The sequence below is a fragment of the Larus michahellis genome, chromosome 1 (genome assembly GCF_964199755.1).
Source record: "Larus michahellis chromosome 1, bLarMic1.1, whole genome shotgun sequence".
Classification (NCBI taxonomy): domain Eukaryota; kingdom Metazoa; phylum Chordata; class Aves; order Charadriiformes; family Laridae; genus Larus; species Larus michahellis.
In genome coordinates, this window is record NC_133896.1 from 58,877,491 (window position 1) to 58,899,268 (window position 21,778).

At 37.8% G+C, this 21,778-nt stretch overlaps 1 protein-coding gene across 4 annotated transcripts in view; it reads left to right on the top strand.

Annotated features, from left to right (window-relative positions):
* Positions 1-21,778, top strand: part of LARGE1 (LARGE xylosyl- and glucuronyltransferase 1) — a 282,679-nt gene that overhangs the window by 110,396 nt on the left and 150,505 nt on the right. Inside the window, exon 3 of one of the 4 annotated variants that reach the window (XM_074580481.1) lies at positions 14,255-14,305. The exons of the other annotated variants lie outside the window; for them this stretch is intronic. Coding sequence (XP_074436582.1) covers positions 14,255-14,305 — 51 coding nt within the window. The remainder of the gene's footprint in view (positions 1-14,254; positions 14,306-21,778) is intronic. 4 annotated transcript variants of the gene reach the window in all.

Genomic DNA, 21,778 nt, shown 5'->3' on the forward strand with positions numbered 1-21,778 from the left:
CGAGATCCGACACCTTCCAGATGCCTTAGTGTATTACATCTGTGCATAATCTTTATTTGCCCACTTTAAATCTGATCAAAAGATAGAATCAGTCTGATCAGAGAAGATCAATAGTAAAAATAAAAAAAAAAGCTGTGTATCTTTAATTATATTCTTACCAATTAATTCTGTCTACTCATTTCTGGATTAACTTTTTCATTACTTTAAGTGCACTTAGTGCATTTGGCATCAGTGTAACGGGCCCAAGAGTCATCACGGTCATTTTGTTTCCCGTTTGGGTACTGGCACAGAATAAATACTCAAGTCAATAAACCAGCCTATCTTTTCTGATAGGTATTATGTAGTGTTCTTGGCTCCTCCCTGGACAAATTTCCTCCTTTTTTCTTGAGCACACTGTCTTCCCCTGGTTATTTAGTATGGACCACTGGATAGAAGATATCATGGCTTAACATTCCTGTTAACAAAAGCCGAGTCTCAAAATTGTCTGCAGTGCAACTATTTATATTATTTAAAGTCACAGTTTTTATTATGTTTAAAAATTACAGATTTTCTAAAATTTCTAAATAATAAAAAAGGTCACATTCAGTTTGACTTCAAATACATTTAGTTTTCCAAGCATGCAGTGCTTTCCAAGACTTCGGTGTGTGATGAGTAAACATACTGCTCCTCTTTTCCCATCAGCATATTAGTTTGCTTCATTTTTTTCATTTAGATTTCAAAAGCTATGCTTGAGGGAATATCCTTCTAGCTTGAATCATTCAGCTTCAAGACCCCTTTTCAAATTTTGCCGAAGCCCCACTTTAGGCCTGTGTTAGAGCATGGTGGGCTGAGTACGCAAAGGGGTATTGCATTACAAAGAACTGAATGAGCATATCTTTGCACAATAATTCTACTTCAGTATCACTAAAATGGCACTTCCAACTATGCACCACAATGAGGTTCACCAGGGAAAAAATATGAACTCTTTCTAATCGTCTCTATTTTGTCTTTCTAGCTCTCAATATGTCTATTTTGTTAATGTGTACCTGTAAATCTTGCTGCTTTCATTGAGAACTCAATGGCTGATTTATAATTTTTATAGCTCTTAAAATAAGTAAACCACACAAATTTAGAAAGGAAAACTGAAAAGTCTTCAAGCTGTGTTATACAAACTCTTCTTCCTTCTACAACATTGGAGTATATCTACCTGACTCCTCTGAACACTGTGTTACGAGAATTCCTCTTAAAAAATGAAATGGAATACCTTTCCATAGCAATAGGTGCTACTTATTCCAGTCAAGTCACTCTTTCAACATCTCCACTGGTAGGTCTGTCTTAGTTTTCCTTGGGACTCGGATTTTTGACTGGAATTTAGCTAGTAAAGCCCCTTGTTCTTCTTGTTCCCCGCAGACAGACACCATCTGGACATTGTTATGTTGTAATTGTGGAGAGCCTAGTATTTTTGTTTGTTAGGATTATGGGATTAGTCTGGCTTTTAAATAAGGTGAAACAGACATCTTCTCATTAACATTTATATTGCTTCTTTTTTTCTTTGGTTGCAGCCAATGATATTAAAGCATAAGGTTTTATGATCTAGTAGAGTTTTGAAAGAAAACGTGGCCATTTTGGTGCTATGAGATATGGCAGCAGATACATGCAGAGTTTGGCTTTGGCTGGCTTCACAATGGAAGTGTGGTAGCACTGCATTAGTTCACATGCCCTAAACCCTTGAATTCTCACACTTCCAAATTCCTCCTTGTAATTTCAGAAGCGTGGTCCTCCAGGCAGGAGCTAAGGTACAGTGGAGGTCACTGAGCTCTGGGGTCCACATTCTTTAGCTCTGCTAGTGCTCTCAGTACTTCACCAAAATCACCGATATGAAGGGAATTTCTAGTATACCAAGCAAAAAGACACAGTTGCAGTCTTCTGCATGGCATAGGGCACAGGATTTTTTTTTTTTATCATCTTTTACAAAAACTCATTCTTGATTTTAAAATGTACAGAGACAGAAAATTGGTGGTGATTCTCGCTAGTTATTTCGATGCTGAATTACTTTCTCTGCTCAAAATTTGTACCTTGTTTCTGTCTTGCATTTTTGAAAATTCAATTATCAGCCACCGGTTCTTGTACCATTCTCTTACAATTGGAAGAGTCTTCTCGGAATTAATTTGAGTATTTCTCATAGGTACTATGAGCAAATTGCCTATTATCCATACTTTTGTTTATCTTCATAGATTTCTGTCTTTCAGCAGTTGATTCTGAAATATGTTTTCTAGAAGTTGGGCCATTCTGTGGCTCTTCTCATAATCCTTCTTATCAAGTTCCTTGTTTAATAAGGATCACCGGAACAGAACAGTGTTCCGTATTCTTCATGTATGCATATTGCATAAATACACATAGGAAAATATTGAAGTGTCAAGAGTTAAGATTGTTGAAATGTTTCCATTCTAAATGTCCTTTTAAAGAGGCTTACAGTTTTTCAAAGACTGTGACTGTTCAGGCTAAAATTTTATGGTTTTGATGCAGACCCTATGCAAGATTTTTTAAAATTATTTGAGAAAATTGCTTATTTTCCAGGAGAAAGTAATTTACCTTGCAAATGTTACTCAATCACTGTTTCACCGTAACAGGAAGTACTTTCCTACTTTGTCCCCATTTTTGCCAATTCTAACTTTAAGGAAGTTGCCCATTGAGTTGAGGCTTCTAGTACTTCTTTGCTTAGAAGTTTTATTTATTTCATGGTGAGGAGGGGAGAGGTACAAAGGAGCTGACTAAAATGCTGTGCAGATTGACACAGGATAGGGGATAAAACAATACGTTCACTGCCTTGTTCTGATGTTATTTTCTGTGAGTGAGTGATTTCAAAAAGGCTTAACTGGAAAACTTCGCGCGAGCTATGAATACGACCTTTCACAAGGGCAAGTGACCATGACATTGGAAAAAAAAGGCACACATTTGAGAAAATGTTGGGTATGAAAATCAGATGTTTTGCAGGAGCAGCAGTAAATGACCTGCTACTGTTATTTCAGAACTTACTGAGAAGGAGAGCTATTTCAGCAGGAGATCAATATGAGTGTTTGAGTGTTTTGGTTATATACTGTAAAAAAAATAAATCTAGAATTGAATTTCAGTGCAAGAAAAGGCTTTGGTGTATTGTTACAACTATTAATTTAAATGCACAGAAGCCAGGAACTTTAGAGTTACAGCAGCTGTGGGAAACATAAGTTGGTAATGTTTTACATACACTTCAGGGCATAAATTTCTTAGCATAAACAGCAATGCAAAGCACTACATATGTGCCAGTGGAGAGAGTAATGGATGCTGCGGGAACCATGTATGACTTTGAATTTCTGAACTTTAAATTCAGAACCCCAAGACTGCACTCACTCACAGCTGTTTTCCCTCTGAATATGTAAGGTATAGAATGAATTAAGTCCTGTTCTAAAATGCAAGGCCCTGATTCTGCATAAACTTAAGCGCTTACATAAATCCAAGGATCTGAGTAACCACACTGCCCTGCAGTAACTTCTTCCTCATGTGATTAACATGCATATAAGTTTTTACCGGGCTTAGTTACTGGCATCCTAGAAACAATGTTAAACCAAGAAATGAAAATGACCATATTTTGCAAAGTGGAAGCTGGTATGTTTTCGGAATCACCTGGCTTTGGATCTGACAGAGCCCCATCAACTCTAAGTAGGACAGAATGGCCTAACATTGAAGATTTTTGAAATTCTGGTGCACACACAAGTTGCAACGCTGGTGTTTTGTCTGGAACTGGGTAAATGTGTCTTGAGCAGTGTGTGTTCCCAGGATAACTAATTTAAGTAGCTCTGAGAGCCGCCCTTAGATGCAAAACTGTGAGGCAAAGAGCTCGAGTCATTGGTCCATGGCGTGGTGAGGGGCACTGGATTATAGCAAGATAACCATGCAAGTCACCTCACGTGTGGGTGGAAGGAGGGAAGATCCTATGGGATTAAAGACTGTCTCTGTGGTCACCACCAGGCTCTGTGCTGCAAGATGTAAAGACATATGCTGTTTTCCCAGTGACTTTGAAAGGCACTGTACATTTTCTTGAAAGACAGTAGCGTTACCGCCTTCCCTCTGCCCCTGCTTCTCAAAGCGCATTTTCTGTCTCAGGGCAGCTGGACTAAGGTTCTTGCTGGTTTGTCAGTTTGGCTTCAGCTTCCTGAACTCCCCATCTTGAGCAACAGAAGAGATGAAGGATTCTCTCTGACTGGATATTTTGGCTTTCAGCTAATAGTTTATACTGGCTAAGAATCAAGTTAATTCACTTAATGCTGTCTAGGAGTCTTTATGACCTGTAGATCATCTGGTGCTGATGTCCCTACTATTACATGCGCAAAGTGGTTGTTGGCTCTAGTCATAGTAGTTTGTAATAAAAGGTAATAGGTTTTGTGTTTTTCACTCTCTCCACATACTATTCATCCCTTTGTTGCTCAGAGTGTGGGTATTATAAAATAATCTGTGTCCGCTTGATTGATTTATTCTCTGTTAAGCGTCAGGTCTACATATTGTTGTGTTCATTTCTGACATGTTTAGTGTGCCAGTTTATAAATACGCTTAATTGACTTCCATTTTCTTGTAATCCATCAAATCAGCCTAACCAGTAAGAAATTACTTTTTAAAACATGTATGGTCTGAGAACAAATTGGTATTTCCTTGTGTCTTTTGTGACCTTTCTGCTGATACTTATTTTGTTGTGAATCCTCTAAGAACACATCAGAGTAGCAAAATATAGGGAAGTTAGTCTGGTCTCTGCCTATATTTCGTAAACGTGGTGATTTAAGAAGCAACTGTGACTGCATGTTGCTGTTGTTTTGGTTTTTTTCCATATCTATTTTCATGATTTAGCAAAGACCAAAAGAGAGAGTATTAGAAAATTGGAAGTTTTACCACTGGTATCAGTGGATTAGGACTTCTTTCAGAAAATCTTAATGGGTGATGAAGGGGAAGTTTTATTGACTCTTTTAGTTTTAAAACTTTAGGGAACTACTTTTCAGCCTTTGTCTACCTTTAGCAGAACTAAGTGTATTTTTACACTCCTTTAGAACCTGAGATCCTACATAACTCAATTGTGGCAGTTGTGAGAGACTGGAGAACATCACCAAGTATTTTGAAACTCATGATATGAATTTCATGTGAGTGGTTATAGTGGACGCCGGTGGTCCTTTGGCCATGATCTAGCCCTCAGGGATTTGGGAGGAAGAAGCAATGGAGAGGAGCGATGAAGCTAGCTGTCTGTTTTATAGCGACTGTAACAGCTGTATGGCAATGTGCTCTTCTTTGGCAGCTGCCAGCAGCAATGCTATTAGTTGCCAAGACAATTGGCAGCAGATGGCTTTGTCCAATTGTGCCATGAAATTCATTTAAACTAAAAAGATGGAGTATTGTACTTGTAGCTGATTCATTAAAAGAAAATGAGACTCCTTATATTCTGATTTTATAAGTAGTGAATTTCACAATTACAGCTGAGAATCCAAATATTAGGTATATCCCCCCCTCAGCCCACCTCCGTGACTGTGCAAAAGTGAGAAAACTTTAGTTGTTTTTTTCAGTGATACCAAAGGAAGATTTTCTATATTTACTACAGCTGCTAAGAGAACTTTTTAAAGTGGACTGCAACTGAGGAAATTCTGGACCTGCACTTCTTGATCTGTTCTTTTGTCCAATTGCTTGTCCAAATCTTTATTTTGGCAGCTGACGCCATCATCAGAAGAATATTACATTGCAATACCTGAGTAAAAGTATATGACATCTGTGGTAACTTTTTAAATACAATTTTTGCTGTAAAATAGCACGTGTTTAGTGTAGTCCCTTTTCCGGCTTTTCTTCTATACAGTAACAAGAATTCTCACATGAGTTTGAACTGCTGGCCTTCATGGAACTTCTTGAGAAAAAACAATAAAAGAAGGATAGTATAGAAGATGTTCAATTTATACTGCTTTAATGCTAACCTGAGCCTTACAGAGTCTGTTATCTCTATACAGTTTGTAGTTTTGTTTATAAAATAGTTTCAGTTAAGTAATAACAAGAAATGCCAGAAAGCTATGCTATTTTTCTGTCAAGAACAATCTTCCTCCCTACCATTCATGTGACTACCTGACCCCAGACAGACTGTCAGTGTATAGCCATTTTTTTCTCATATTTGCTTTTTGGAAAAAAAAAAATACCTTCACAGATTATTGTGATTATTGACCAATCTCTTTTTAACTGAAGTAAAAAATTGTGGTCCTCAGACTTCCAAATAAAAGCTTGAAAAAAATTTTCTGAAAACTCAAAAAACATGTTGCAAAATTTATAATTTGAAGAAAAAAGCAAATCCATGATTTTGAGTATCTCATATTTCTGGTAAGTACTTGGACTAATTGCTGTTAATATCAAAAGTAAATGTATTAACGTTTTGAAATGTTTAGAAAGCTAAAGCAGCTAAATAATTATGAGTATCTTTTTAATTCATGTCGGAATTTAAATCTTAACTTAAAAGCTTAATATTGGCCATCCCATTTTGAAAGTCTTGGAGACAATTTATTTGGACTAGGAATATGTTTTTCAATTTTATGTAAGTTATTTAGGAGCTAAGGAAATAGGCCTACATGACAGAATCAAAAGTATCTGAGAGATTTAGGAAGATGAGCACAGCCTATTTGTTCTTATAACTAAGGAAGGCCATTCTAAAAATCCCACTCCAACTTTCAACTTTTGTATATTTTTAAAATTTTTTGGCAATTAGAAAATATTATTTATAGAGTTGTAAAGGAAGGAAAGTGATAAAGGAATTGCAAAATACTGCAGTGGCCTAACCAGTGTCTTTTGTAGCCAGTATATGATCATTTGTGTGTTATACTGGTAAAACATTTCTAGCATGGAGGCAACTGTACCAGTAAAAAAACCTTTATGTTGATATAATAAGCTGCTTCCCAACAATGAAATGTACTGCTGGTGAACATGATTTTTTTCTGGTGTAATTGTATGTACTCGCAGTGCTTCCACAAGGATAACAGTTCAGTCAGGGATTAAACATTTTCATACCCCATTTCATGGCTCAAGAAATCTTCTCGGAAGCTTAGGCATACTGCCTGAAAGCCTGAAAAATCCACTGAACAACGATTTAGTTGTTAGTTTGTTACCAAAGTAACAGGGCTTTTAATACAATAGTATAAAATCATTAGACGTTGTTGTTTGGTTTTTGTGTTTTGGTTTTTTTTAATTTTCATGATCCCTACTGGGGAAAAGGTACTCTTAGGACCTCCTGTTGTATTTGGAGCTGGTGAAGCAAATGAGGAGTATTTTAATTTTAATTAATATGATCATATTTAAAAAGAAATTAATGAGACTAACAAAAAGATTTTTGTTAGTCTTCCATATCCACGTTACACATCCACATAAAGATGTTTGATGTATACAATTTTGTGAGGCTGCTTGCTATTCTTCTCTCAAAATTGGCTTAACTGCTGCATGGTGGCTTTGAATCAGTAGCACAAGAAGTTCTGTTCTGATTCTGAAATTTCTGAGCACAGACAGCCTCAGAGTCACTGCGATGAACTGAGCAGACAAAAACTAGGCTACATTTATCAAAACTTATTCTCAAGAGCTGACTGAAATGCTTTGTTCTGTTACCTGCACAAAGCCAGTCATCACTGTGTAGGACAAGGCATTCTGTCCTCTCTCATTTATTAAAATAGGAAAGAGTTCAAATTTCAATTTTGGCGGCATTTTCATTATCACTACAATAAATGTAAAGCAGAAGTTAACAACATCTTCAGAGCCAAATTGTTTAAGTACAACATAGAAATTAGAACTGGACATGGTCAAACCGTTTAATAGCAGCCATTGACATACAGAGCACGTTCCACGTTTGTGGGCTTTCTTCTTCTTTAAACATCCATTGCTTTTCCTGAGGCTTGTCTGCTTACAGAGCATTGGCAGGTACCTGTCTGTCAGAACGGATTTATAATTAGTCTTGGGATAGCATTTTCAAAAAATCTGAAGTCTGATATTCAAGAGCAAAGTTAGTCAGTTAGTACTGTCTTTTTAAAGTCATTTAAGCAATTTGAGTAAGGATGGATGCCTAAAGGTGCACCTACCTGCATTGTAGACACCTGCTTTTCTTTGAAAATCTGCTCCTCTTAGGTTCCTCAGTTACTATTTCTTTTAATGGAATGTGCTTCTAAATCATCGTCGTGTCAAAACGGTAGAAAGACATACAAAAAAATCCAGAGAGTGAAATTTCATTGGGGAGTATCAATATAGGTGGGTTTTTTAATTAAATAATACTAATCTTCTTCATCACCTAAATGAAAACAATAATTATGTGTGCTTTTCTATTTCATTATTCTTCCATCCCCAGTCTACGATGGAAATAGGAATGAGAAAAAGGAAAAATTAAAATTAAAATTTTTTTTGATTGCTAGACTTTTCTTGACAGCTGGGGAATAAATTAATTTCAAATTAAGATAAAAAGATAGGTTTGGTAGAGCAAGCTGTTCTCGGAAAGAGTTCTCAATCAACTGTCTTAATAATTTTGGCCTGCAAATGAGTAGTAGGATTCACCCTCATCTGAATTATAAGGGGAATCACCCATGGCTTCTTTTACTGAAGTTAGTCATTTTCTTTTTCTTTCAAAGAAAGTGATGGTGGATGTTGCTGCTTATGGAGAATTCCTCTTACATAGATATATCCACTGGTTTAGATTTATTTCTCATACCTCTGAGTAAGTCAACATTACAAAAACTTTAGGTACCAGGAAATAGTTTATTAGCTCTCTAGAATTTCATTGTCCCCTGAAACTAGAATAGGTGAATTTAGTAAGTGTAATATATGTGCTGTTTAGGTTTCCCTAAAATTGAGTAGTCTTAAGAGTGTGTGATCTCTTTTTCTTCAACAAATTAACCAAAAGTCTACCAGATACATTTTTCCTTAGTAAAATGTAAATTAAGGTCAGTGTCTGCTATGGTTCTCTCGATATATATCTCGATAGATATTTTTGACATCTTCACCTTAACAGCTCCATTTCTGGGGTTTCCTTACGCTTTTTTTCTGGTTCACATGTTCTCTATTCTAAATTGGCTTTGTGCCTCTCTCTCGTTTGCTATTTTCATTTTACGAAGTAATATATGAAATGTGACCTCAAGTTACTGATTTTCATGTTTCTCGGAGCAGCGCTTCACTGCTCTCTGCATACTCCATTGCCCTAATAGTTTAAGCTCTTTTTCCTGAAGACATATATAAGCCCATCATTGTACCATGCCCTAGGTTCAAAATTCTCCATGTATTGAAATTCAATCAGCAAGATACACTCGTCGTGATTTATTGTTAACTTTAATTGATATGGTAGGAGTGGTCAAACAGGGAACAATTTCCAGTCTGCCCTTTATGCTACCCATGTGGCACAGGATGAAAGCGTTCATACACTACTTGAAAGTGACATTGCCTCACCTGTCCTGACCTGCAGTGGTCATGAAAATATCACGGATCATTACTGTATTTTCAGTAATGCTGCAGCTGAACCGATAATAATTCCAGATGGGACTTTTTTTTCTCTAGAAGCCTTTAATAGCCATGTGCATGCGCCAGTCCAATATGTACCCTAACATCCCGTATGTGATTGTAATCGATCAGTTCCCCAGAGATATGTAAGTCTCCAGTAGTTAATTTTTCTCAATTTTTTCATGCTCCATTTTAACTGAGGTCACTGTATAAGCCTTCAGAGACTCCGCAAGTTTTAGCCCTCTGAGAAGAAGATCTTTCCATTTCCAGGTAGACAGCAGTGCTCCATATGAGTAATAAAGGATGGGAAATGACATTACCTAGGCAAGCAGAAGTCTGTTGCCACCTTGCCAGCATCTTTTTGTTGAACTTGCCTGTCCACAGGGATCCATGTGAGTTCTTTTTGGTTCTTGTTTTATCACCAGCTCATCTCAGTAGCTTCTTTTTGATCTCCCCTGGAAGCTCTTCAGTAACGAATCAAAACCAATGTGCTTCAGAATAGAATTCAAACCTTGTGTTTCAGAATACAATTGAAAATCTGCTATTGTCAGCAATGGTTTGAGGTTCCCAGTGGCATAAATTAGCTTCACTTCTCCTCATGGATCGTATTTTCGAAGACTTCTGAGTGGTAGCACTGCTGTGGCCATACTACAACCCTTCCCTCTCTTTCCTGAGCTGCAGATATTTGAGTCTTTAGACTATATCTGCTTTTGGTCCCAGTAAAGCCTTCGAGTGCAGCCCTGTTCAGGAAAGGTGTGGGCCACTGTTGCTGAAAGGATGTAACCAAAGGCGGATTTCCCTGAGACCCTGGCCCAGCTGGGTTAGGAAGTCCATACTCCCTGCCCGTGCTTCTACTTTCTCCTAAGCAACTACTCATTCCCACTGTTCCCCTCTCCCATAAGTTTGTAACCTTTGTGAGGCTGTGCTAAAAACAAGATTTAAGTGGTCTGCATTAAAAATAGCCCACTCTTTATGGTGGTGGGGAAAAGAGCTTGAGAGTTCCTTAAGCACGTGTATGACAGCACTGCAGTTTGTCAGGCCATCGCCTCTGCAGACTGGAACCATCGTTAGTGTTTGCATCTCCGCTGCAGGAGTGCTTTTTGCTTTGTTTTGTCCTGTAAGCACGTGAGGCAAATAAAGGCGGAAGTACTTCTGGTATTTCCTAACTTTTCAGTGCTTATATTTCAAATCCTTATATTCTTTAAACATAGTACTGTTGTATATGGTATGGTATCATAGAATCACAGAATGGTTTGGGTTGGAAGGGACAGTAAAGATCATCTAGTTCCAACCCCCCTGCCATGGGCAGGGACACCTCCCACTAGACCAGGTTGCTTAAAGCCCCATCCAGCCTGGCCTTGAACACTTCCAGGGGTGGGGCATCCACAGCTTCTCTGGGAATTTTGTTCCAGTATCTCACCACCCTCATAGTGAAAAATTTCTTCCTAATGCCTAATCTAAATCTACCTTCTTCCAGTTTGAAGCCATTACCCCTCATCCTGTCTATGGTATGGTGTATGGTATGGTGTAATCGGCATATGATGCTAAAGGACCTTTGCCTCCCAGCACTTCTGTCCCCAGTGTGGGAACAAGAGATGCATGCATTCTTAGGATTTAATTTGTTCCCCTTCTGGCCAGGGATTTTGCCTGTAGCAGTAGCACAAGCTTCATCCCTGTTCTCCAAAGCGGTAGATGTTTCTTTTCTTTCAGCCATGCAGCCCCAATTCTAAGCATTCCAGAACGTAATGATATTTTCCTTACCATTCTTCTTCACCTCTGCGTACTGTGAGAATTTGGGTGCATATATCTGTCAGAGAGAAAATGAGCGAACAGCCTGCAGAGCACTAACAAATTATCCTGATTAGTTTTATCCATAAATGCATGATTCTTGTCAATAGTAGCTGTGCAGAAATGAGTTTTGATAAGTAAAAGAGATTTGTTTTTACTGTGTTTTCTTACATATTTCTCCTATAAGTAGACTGTCATTAGTAGATTAGAAAATAATTTTTGGCTGCTTCGCCACTGCTTTTAAAACCTGTAGCTGTAGCTCTCAGTCATGCCTGTAGCTCAGTGGCAATTGTTTAGATTTACTTCACCAAAGGAAAAGCAAATAGAGAAAGAAAAAAGAAATGTAAAATAAACTGAGTGTTAATAGCACCTCTGTGGTGTCTACTTTACAGGTTTTATGGTAAAAAGTATTTACTGTAATTGTTTTTTGCCGTGGTGGGTATGAAACAGCCAGGATTAAGAAGAGAAACAAGCATTCCTGAGGTCACACAACAGCCTAGAAAACCATCCCACAACAGATACAGGAACATTTGAACAATAACTGTCTGAGAGCGCATTTGGTGATTGCTAGTAATAGCCCCTCCAGAATACAAAAATTACTCCCACCTTCTCTAGACTGCTGTTTCACTGGGAATTGTGCCCATTTCAGCACTGAATTTTGCACAATGTCTTAGAATATTTGAAAGTGAAGGCTCAAGCTGTTATGTTTTAGGCTGAATTTATAGATTAATTTCTATCTAATTTAGAGAATCCTCACCTATGTTAGATGCTTTATATCTTGAATACTTGTGTCACTTCATCCCCTACTTAATTACTTTCATTCTTCCCTAATTGAGTTTAGGGTAATAACTTTGATAACTCAGACACCATCTGGCATGGGAATACAGATTTCACAAGAAGAAAGCAGCAGAATTACACTTGAAGTTCAGATATATTTTTTTCCTCTCTCTTTTTAAGAGAACTAATCAAAAACAGGCATGAAAATATTGTCATTTCACAATTTTCAAAGAAACATGCACCATACCAAACCCAGTGATGTATAACTACAGCGCGTACTGTAGAATTCCTCACATATACTCATTCCGTTAAGAAAAATAAATAATAACATGGTTGTAGCTACGCGATTGAGGCTTGAAATGAGGCTTATTTTCACATCTCTTGTGTGCAGCTGATAAAAGCCAGTCGGTTAGATTAGATATACCTGGGCTGCTTGGGGCTGAGTTTGGAAGGCATGAATTGATGAAAATTCATTGCATAAGCATTTTACACTGGTTAATCCATAGAGCGGGATCAGCATCAGCCTATTATGAGGGATTACAGTCTGCACAGCCACACAGAGGATGAATATGGAATTTGCAGAAATTTCAAAATGAAGAAGGGAGTTGCGGAATGCTGGGCTCTGAAATTAAGGCATTAAGGATCATCAGGACCCGATTAAGAACCAGATCCAAAATGCTTGAACAAGAGAAGCATAAAAAGGGGGAAAAATAAAAAAGGGAAAAGGCACAGCTGTGAAATTAAATACATAGTAATTGATACCTAACAGATTTGGAGGTTTATATTCTTGGCAGAGTTAAACTTCTGCCTTCTAAATGCTATAATGTGGACAGAGTGGAATTGATACTTTTATCTGAGCATTTTTCCTGGGATATGGATACCTTTTGAGTGCCCAGTATGGAGAGGGAGAAAACCCTGTTAGGTGTACTGGGGAGACATCAGTGGAAATAACATGTTTTTCAGTACAAAACTTTTCCTGCAGAGCCCTCTCAAGGATAATTCCAACAAAAGTAAACAAAACAAGAGCAATAATTCAAATGATTGATTATAAATACATGCTAATTTTGTGTATTTATTTATCTGGTATAATACTGTTATCTTGAAAGTTCTGCTGAAGATTACTGCTGGATATTTAGTGCTCCTTTAAATGCCCAACACTTAGATTGTCTTGGTAAGTGCTGTTCAGGCTGAATTGATGGTTGCACCATAGCTATCACAAGAACGTCACAAGTGCTGGCCCTTCAATTTACCCACCCTAGCTGATGTGTCTGCTGTTACAGAATGTACTCATCATAGTAAAGCACGAGTCACTTGAACAGTTGTAATAAAAAAGCGGCATTGCTAGTTCAAAGTGTTCAGAAGCCATAATTCACTGTATCTAAAATTATAAGTTTTTAAGAGTTTTGTCTCCTGATTTTTTCATCGTGACGGGTCATGTTTTTTTCAGCTTTCTCCTGCCAAGATGAAAATGAGATCTTACTGCAAAGGAAACAAGCAAGCAAAAAGCACTGATACTTTTTTGTGTAACTCCAAGATTTGACTTTCCAATAAATATAAAATATTGCAAGACTTTAAATATAATATTAAGAATGGGAAATAGCGCAGGCAACAAATTCTTTGCTCACTCTTACATTTCGTGTGCTTCTTAATGTTGCGAGATAGAACAAGATTTAATGACTGTCACATAATAGTAGAGTAGAATAGACCTATGTGGTGTTTAGGCAAGGCTGGAATTTTACTTTCCCTGTTGATTGGATTCAGTCAGATTATTCAGGGAAAGAAAGAAAAACATTGTCTGATGGAATTTACAATAAATATTTGTGCTCATCAAATAAGAAACTAAATCGTTTCTATAGAAGGTGCTAGTATAAGGTGCTAGTATGAATTTTAAATACGTACCTGGTGAATTTACAGTTTCTCAAAAGAGGAAAGGCTGTCCCTCAAAACATAAGAAATCACATTCAAATGTCCTGCCAAGTGGAATTTTACCATAAGGGACAAGATACATATTATATACTAATAGAAATGTAGGATTTTCTTCAGAGGAGCACATGAAGTCTGACCTGGTATAACTCAGTATCTGTGCTATTTTAATGATAGTTAAGACCAGAAGAAGATATAATTTAAAAAGTAAAGGTGATAGTAATGCCACAATAAAGTATTCTTATTCTGTTGTCAGCCTCAGTTTTTTTCTGGGCAGGTGGTCATCATTTAGAAGGAAGAAGACCATGTTCTCTTATTTGCCGTAAGGGTATGTATTGCAGCAGCCTGTTCTCAGAGGGGAAAGAAGGGTGAAGTAAGTAATATTCTTCTAGCATTCACTCCTCAGCCTTATCCTCTGTCAGTTCTTAACAGCTGATTCCTGTGTCTAGGTTTGTTCAAATTAATAAGGAATATGTAACTAAAAATAATGATATAGATCCTTCCTTTTTCCTAGAACAAGGTGGGAGTAGATTGGAAGGGAAGCTACTTTTTCCTTTTTTTTTTTTCTTTTCCCTTCTTTAGCTTGGCCTTTAAAGGACTTCTACAGTTGAAGCATTTTTTTATGTAGCTGACCTATTGGTTTTTTTTCCGTGTCTGGTTGTTCTTTAGGCATAAGGTGTGTTGATTTGGGTTTTTTAATATGAAATTATTTTGGTCAAGTCTCCATCTATTCCGCTTAGACTTTAAGGTACCAAAAATTATTTCACGTTATAGAAATGAATATATCTATAATTACACTAACAAAGGAAGATGAATAGATATTTTAATGAAAGTCTATCAACAGAAATAAAGGGCAATTGCAAGACTATAATTGACCACTGCACACAGCCCATTTACTCCCAAACACAATACGAGAATTTTTGTAAATGCCTCCACCTTCATCTTCCCTTTACCCCAACACAGAAACTGGTCATAGACATCACTTAGTTCATAGTCTTGGTCACTGCAGAAAGCCTATGGCAGTCAGCCCTGATCACAGCCTACCTAACAAAAGCACGATTAAAAATGCCACCCTGTAGTATTTCATTTGTGCTTCTTAAAGAGGCCTTCCACAGTATATTCCACTTTTGAGAGAAATTCCTGGAGATAATGAAAACTTAGAAAACAGGAGATCTACTTGAGAAAAAAAAAAACAACAACAAGATAAAGCATTTATTTAAATACATGCTGATCCCATTTATATTGAGCACTGCTACCCTAATTGAGTAAAGCAACTTTATTTTAGAATACTAAGTAAGCATGTCAGTGGGGCTTAACCTCAATGTTGTCCTACACAAGAATAGGCATATTCTTTAGGACCCTTATTTAGGTTCCTAAACATACATTAAGATGTTTCTTTGCACAGGAGCAAAAGTGTGAATTAGTTTCAAAGATATAACTCACCTCTTAAAAGACAAAATCTTAGTAGGCAGAACATCGAAATCTTGCTGTCAGGTGATGGTATTTAACCTTAATAAACTTGTGGCTGCTCAAAAATGAAAATTTTCATTTGCTTGCTGTACTGGAAGCTCAGCAGGTTTGTGATGGGGCACAGGGGATATGGCCCACATTCTGACCTACCACAGTACAGCACTGTGTACATTTATGGTACTACATAAAAGTGACTAACACCACCATGCTGTATGCATGCAGAATGTCATGAAATATTAGACCTATGCTTGTTTTCATCAAAGTCACTGAGTTTTGCCTTTGACTCATTTGAAATAGGATTATGTTTCTGATACGCTTTTTTCGCTTCTGTAACAAAACAAGAATATCATAAAGAAGAGTAATTTCCTCATGTTTCATAGGAAACCTAGGTCACCGATTGAAATGAAATCTGTATCTACCTGATACGATATATCTGATACAAAATCAGTTCTGTACGTACTTATTCTATCTTTGTAGAAGGAGCATCTCTAATATATTAAAGCTAAATATTTTTCTAAAAGGTAAATGTTAAGTAAGTTAATGCAAAAAAGAGGTTCCATATTACATGTCAATCGAGTCTGGTCACCAAAACCAGACTGTAGTCCTGGGATAGATTTCTGGCCACGCTGAAGCTAATTCTGAAACCACTGTTGATTTTTGTGAGATAAAGGCACTACCTTTGTGATGAGAATTAAGAGTATATTTTCTAGTTTGTTTGTTTATTTTTATTTCATTACTCTCCTTTGTGTATATTATGGGGTCTTAAGATTTTAAGTAGAAAAGTATTATTTTATCAAAGACAATAGATTGGCCATCTGTGTCTTTCTATTTGGAAAAAATGGAGGAAGTTAGAAAATGTGAAAATCTATTTAGGATTCCACTGAACTGCATGGACAACTTATTGCTGTTTAACGCAATTATAAATTTTGCAAATAGTCAAACTAGTTGCCTTTAGCTAATTTGTGAACTGTTGTTCTAGGTTGTTTTTTTTTTTTAATATTATGACTTATTTTTATATCTACTATTTTAAAATGCTACGTGTTTCATTTCTGATGTCATAGCCATGACATGTAACCTACCATCTGCATCACTGCTGTGATGTTTTATTCTTTGCAAGGTGTGTTAGAAATTTTGCTGTATATAGTACATGACGATCTGTTGTGACATTTTTGTTCATGAGGAGGACGGGAAACTAAAGAGTTATTTTATCTCTTGTCATAAATTAAGATAAATGTCATAACACTGATCAGCCTTCATGTGTTCTGAATGCAGTTATTTGCATTTTCCCCTTACTGTTCTTTAGGACTGAAGGGGCTGAAATGGCAAGTGCAGCAAATGAAAAGTGCTGAGAATGAGTGGGGAAAATAGAAGACTCAATACTGAAAGATATTAATAGCTTATGCAGTGCTATGTCATCAGTGAAATAACACTGATGTTATTTCCTAACATCATATTAAACTAGAAATATAAACTTGCAATAATTCTGTCTGCATGTGTAATCTTCAGATACGTTTAGAAAGAAGAGAAATCATTGTTTTGAAAATTTGTTCTTTGCTACTTGCCTTTATATATATGTGCTCATATCTGTCATTGATGGCTAGAGCTCTGTAAGATTTGAAGGTTCGTACAAATCTGGTTCTTGCTAAGGAAGAAATGCTGTGGTGCAGAATTCGGATTTTTTTATTTATTTACTTATTTATCCTTGAGCAATCCTTGATGGTCAGTCAGTATTCAGACAATCTCCTTTTCCAGCAGCCTCAATCAAAATACCAGTGTATGGTTCTCTGATGGCATCTCTGTGCCAAGGGAGATTAAGGGATATAACAAGCTTTCCAGCAGGCTTCAGCAGCACCAACCAGCCTGAACTAATACTGCAGCATTTCTGTAGATGTGTTGAAAATCAGCTTCTGAGATTGTGTGTAACAGTGCTGCCAAGTGACTTCTAGCAAGACACATAAATTTTACCAAATTTTAAACAACCACTTAAGAGCCTAAATGGTGTCTTTTAGAGAGGCTGGCTACCTGCATTCCCTTAGACCTCCTTTTTTCAGCCCATCTCCCATGTTTAACCAAAGCCAGACTTGGACATCTTTTGCTTTACTGTTTGTTGCTGCCTGATAAAAAAATCATTCAGGTCTGTTAATAGCAAGCCTATGATGGACTCTTAAACCGAAGTGGTACGGAGCTACATGGGGGCAGGTATCGGTGTTATGGATTCCATAAAGATCTTCCCAATTCTTTTCTACGTTTTCTTATACCTAAAACAAGTGGGCCTATGGACTCCTCTGGTATTAAACAGATCTGTGCATGCCTTGTCTGTCAAATAATTATGAAAACATGGAGAATTGCATGCATAAATGTAATCTACACAATGCTCTATGTTTATCTGTATTCTTGATACTACAGTTAACCAGAGGGGCATGGCTATGACTGATGACCAAGAATCACATTCAGGAAACGAAGTTCTGGTCTGGAGAAAGTAAGATGAGAAAAGGCTAAACAGAGAGCCACGTGATGATATTCCTTTGGAGGAGAGGGTCACATCTGGAGGTCACTAGGAATTAATGGGCTGAATCTGTCCTCTGGAGTATCTGCATGTCTTTTGAGATGACTGGGCTGTCTTGTCACAGAGCAGTTGTTACACATTTTTCAGGTTGTAAGGAAGCTTAGGTAAATGCTTTGAGGAATATGCAAAACTCCGTCTTATGTTATGCTTATTAGAGATATTCTGGTTGAAATGAATGGTTGCATTTTTCCTGTTATGCAGGGTTAGGACTGTTTTTTGCTGTAGCTTGTAGACGTCAGTATGTATAAGTGCGTTTCTTCTGAATGATTGGCCTGATGAGGGTAAGGAAGGATATGGAAAGCAGACTCTCTTGCCCAGGTTCCCCAAATCCAAGTGCTGTACAATCAGGAAATGCATTATAGCATCCATTGTTGCTTCAGCAGGGAAAGTGTGCTTTACATATGCAAATACTGCTTAGAAGTTTAACTTAATAATTATCAGCTGGAGTCTCTATTGATGAGCAGCTGAGGCTAATCATCAGCACAGAATCTGAATTAACTACTACTAGGCTTTGATTGAGCATACTTGTCTCATGCTTCTGGTTACTGTGGCAATTGTAGAAACCTATAGGTATTTTTATAATCTTTTCTAAGCTTATAGATACTTTTTGTACTTTCTGTACTCTTAAAAAACACTGTAAAATGCTGTATTTTAAACTTTTCCCTTGCAATCTCTTCCACAGTGTTTTACTGAGCAGGAACCAACAGAAAAGAGTTTCAGTCTTTTACATCCTACTGCCACGAATGATAGTCACAGTACTGTGTACAGCTGCAGGGATGCATTTGGGCACATCCTTTGCCTTAGAGAGCTGTAATGGCTGCCTGCTGTTGAGTATGTATTCTGCTATATCGGGGCCTCAGAAGTTACCTTAACACCAAGCTCACACCTGAACATAGAGAAATCTCTGGGCATAAGATATCCAAATGGTTAATGGAAAAAGAGATGCATCTCCTCCATAGGAAATCTTCAGATTAACAGATCCAATTGTCTTCCCTCCCACTCCTACTGTACACCAGGGAAATTCAGCTGGCTACAAATACTTACCCTGCAGATATCATTCATATGCCTTTTCCTAAGTGTGCTTTATTATTCACATCACACTCCTACAGTCCCTCCACAGCTTCCCTTCTAATTATTCCCTGCTTGCCCATTCCTATGAACAACCAGTGGCATTCACCCACAGTTAAGGCAGTAAGTAGTCCATCCTACTATGAATTTGATTTCTCCTTTTCCAGGAGATGCCACAGTTTGTTTAAATTCATCTGGATTGTAACTCTGAAGATTTATAATTGAGTTGCAGAAGGTTTCAGCTTCAGGGCACAAACACCCACTAGACTGTAACCCCATCGTGGAGGTGGTAGAGAGAAATGCTTGAGGGCAAAGGCAATCGGGCTGGCTCAAACCAACTCCACTGACCACTTAAACGGAGTTGGATGCTTTGCACTGCAGGAGGTAAGAGGTGTTGCATGACCCTTTGGGTCAGCCAAGCTGTGCGAATAGTGACCTCTAGCTGAGTAATGATAATGTCTGCAACTGATCTAAAAGGGGTCATTTATTTGTGCCCCCAAGTGACCTCTGCTAATTGTGATGTGGTTGTTTATGAGAAAAAGTCGTTGCTAAGTGATGGCTGGTCATAGGCTCTGTAGAGAAGTGCTTCTGCCAAAAATACTATAGGCAGCACCTCTGAGCCTGGATAGGGTGGTCAAGGACAGAAGAGGTATTGACCCTCTTCTGTTAGGGGATTCTCTGCAGTATACTTGCAGAGCATTGTTGTAGGAGTTTTCCCTCCAATACCCGTTTGGTGTCTGAACATTTGGTGTGCTGTCACGTTGGCAGTCTCTACCTGCATGCAAAGCTTTTGAAAAGAAAGAGAATACCCCTCTAGCTTTGCGAAGAAAGAAATTCCTTTTCTCCTCTTCTCCCCCCACCCCCCCTTCCCCAACTGCTACAGAAGTGGTTTGCCAAAAAATCAGCATCTTTACAGGAATGGGGCTTGGAGAAAATAACAATTCATCAAGAGCACAGATGGCTTATTTAGAATCTAATAGGTATTAAAACATTATTTTCCCCAAGCTTTACTCCTGATATTGATAACGTGTTATCTTTGCCAAGTTCCCCTCTTGATAACATGTTATCTTCGTCAAGCCAAGTCCCTGATAAAATCTTATTTTCACTCAGTGCTTACTCTGATAAGACATTATTTTCTTACATCTCCAGTCCTAGTGGAAAGGGGAAAAACACTGTTTTTAGTCCTTTTCTTGGAGAGGCATATATTTTGCCAATGCAATGCAAAGCAGGGAAAGGAAGAATGAGAAGATGACAGAAGAAAGAAAAAAAATAGTCACTGTGTTATAGACAAGAAAATGAACAAATAATTTTAAGTCTTATGGACTCTTGTTTTAAATTTGCAAACAAGCTAACATTCATAATGTTAGCTAATAAGCTAGTATTTCATTTGAAAATACAATCTATTGAAAAGAGCCGCATTCATTTTCAGGAAAGGTGTATGATATGTTTAGATTTTCTTTCCCTCTTTCTTCCTGCGTTCTGTTGCTACGTGCTTTTTCTTTACCTCAAGTCTTTTACTGTTTACCATCCTTATTATCCCGTTTAGAAGTACCAGATTTACACTCCCTCAGCCAACACATAAACAGCTCTCTGCGGCTATGCAGTGTGATGCCATCGTTGACGATACAATTGCTAACTTTCCAAGACACAACCCCGTCCTCATTTTGTGTGCATAGCAAATGCAGCAATGTGGTGAGTGGTTCTTGGACCACTCCGTTTAGTTAATTAAAGAGACTGGAAGGTGTGTCATGAACAAGGTGGGGGAGCATAGAGAGAAAACTGACAGCTTTTTAGTTTATGAAGTCAAATCTGCCCTGGAAAATTGTTTCTGTCTCTACCACTGAGTTCGTTACATGAGGTTTGTAAAACAAAGCTGTTACAAGTGACTGCTAACTGTATTTTCTTTCCCATTTTCTGGATTTCCAGCTTGGAGACTCTTGCATTACAGAAGAGTTAAGTATATACTGTTGCATATGTAGGTGATGAGCTCTGTCCTCTGAACAAATGAAGTGCAGAAAAGGTGCTTATTTGTTGACAAACTGCATCAGAACCGTCTCAATTGTGCATCCAAAACTGATATTTTCTTCTGGTGTTAATGACTCCAAACTTCTCTGCCCTGTCTGTAAAGAGGGACTGATAGTACCACCTTTCCCTCAAATAACGTCGAAAAATAAGGCACTCATCCCCTTGCTGCATTCAGGTATTATAGTGATTGGCATCATAGGCCAAGGAGGGAATAACTAAGTCTTTTTTCAGAGCATGGTATGAGTGGTCACAAACTAAATGATGAGCTGAAGCAAGCTACCGAACAGCTGTGAGCACCATCCATCCTGTGCACACAGTGATGCCAAGGTTCTTTGGAAATAAAGTGGTGATCATGCAGTTAATGATCCTGTCATCAGGCACAAGGGAATGACAGCAAAGATTGGACAGGAGACTGTCATTCTCACATTTGCAGACTTTTGAGTGTTTGACTTTTATAGGTGTGTTGACCCTGGCTGGACACCAGGTGCCCACCAGAGCCGCTCTATCACTCCCACTCCTTTGCTGGACAGGGGAGAGAAAATAATGGAAGGCTGGTGGGTCGAGATAAGGACAGGGAGATCACTCACCAATTACCGTCATGGGTAAAACAGACTTGACTCAGGGAAATTAATTTAATTTGTTGCCAGTCAAATCAGAGTAGGGTAATGAGAA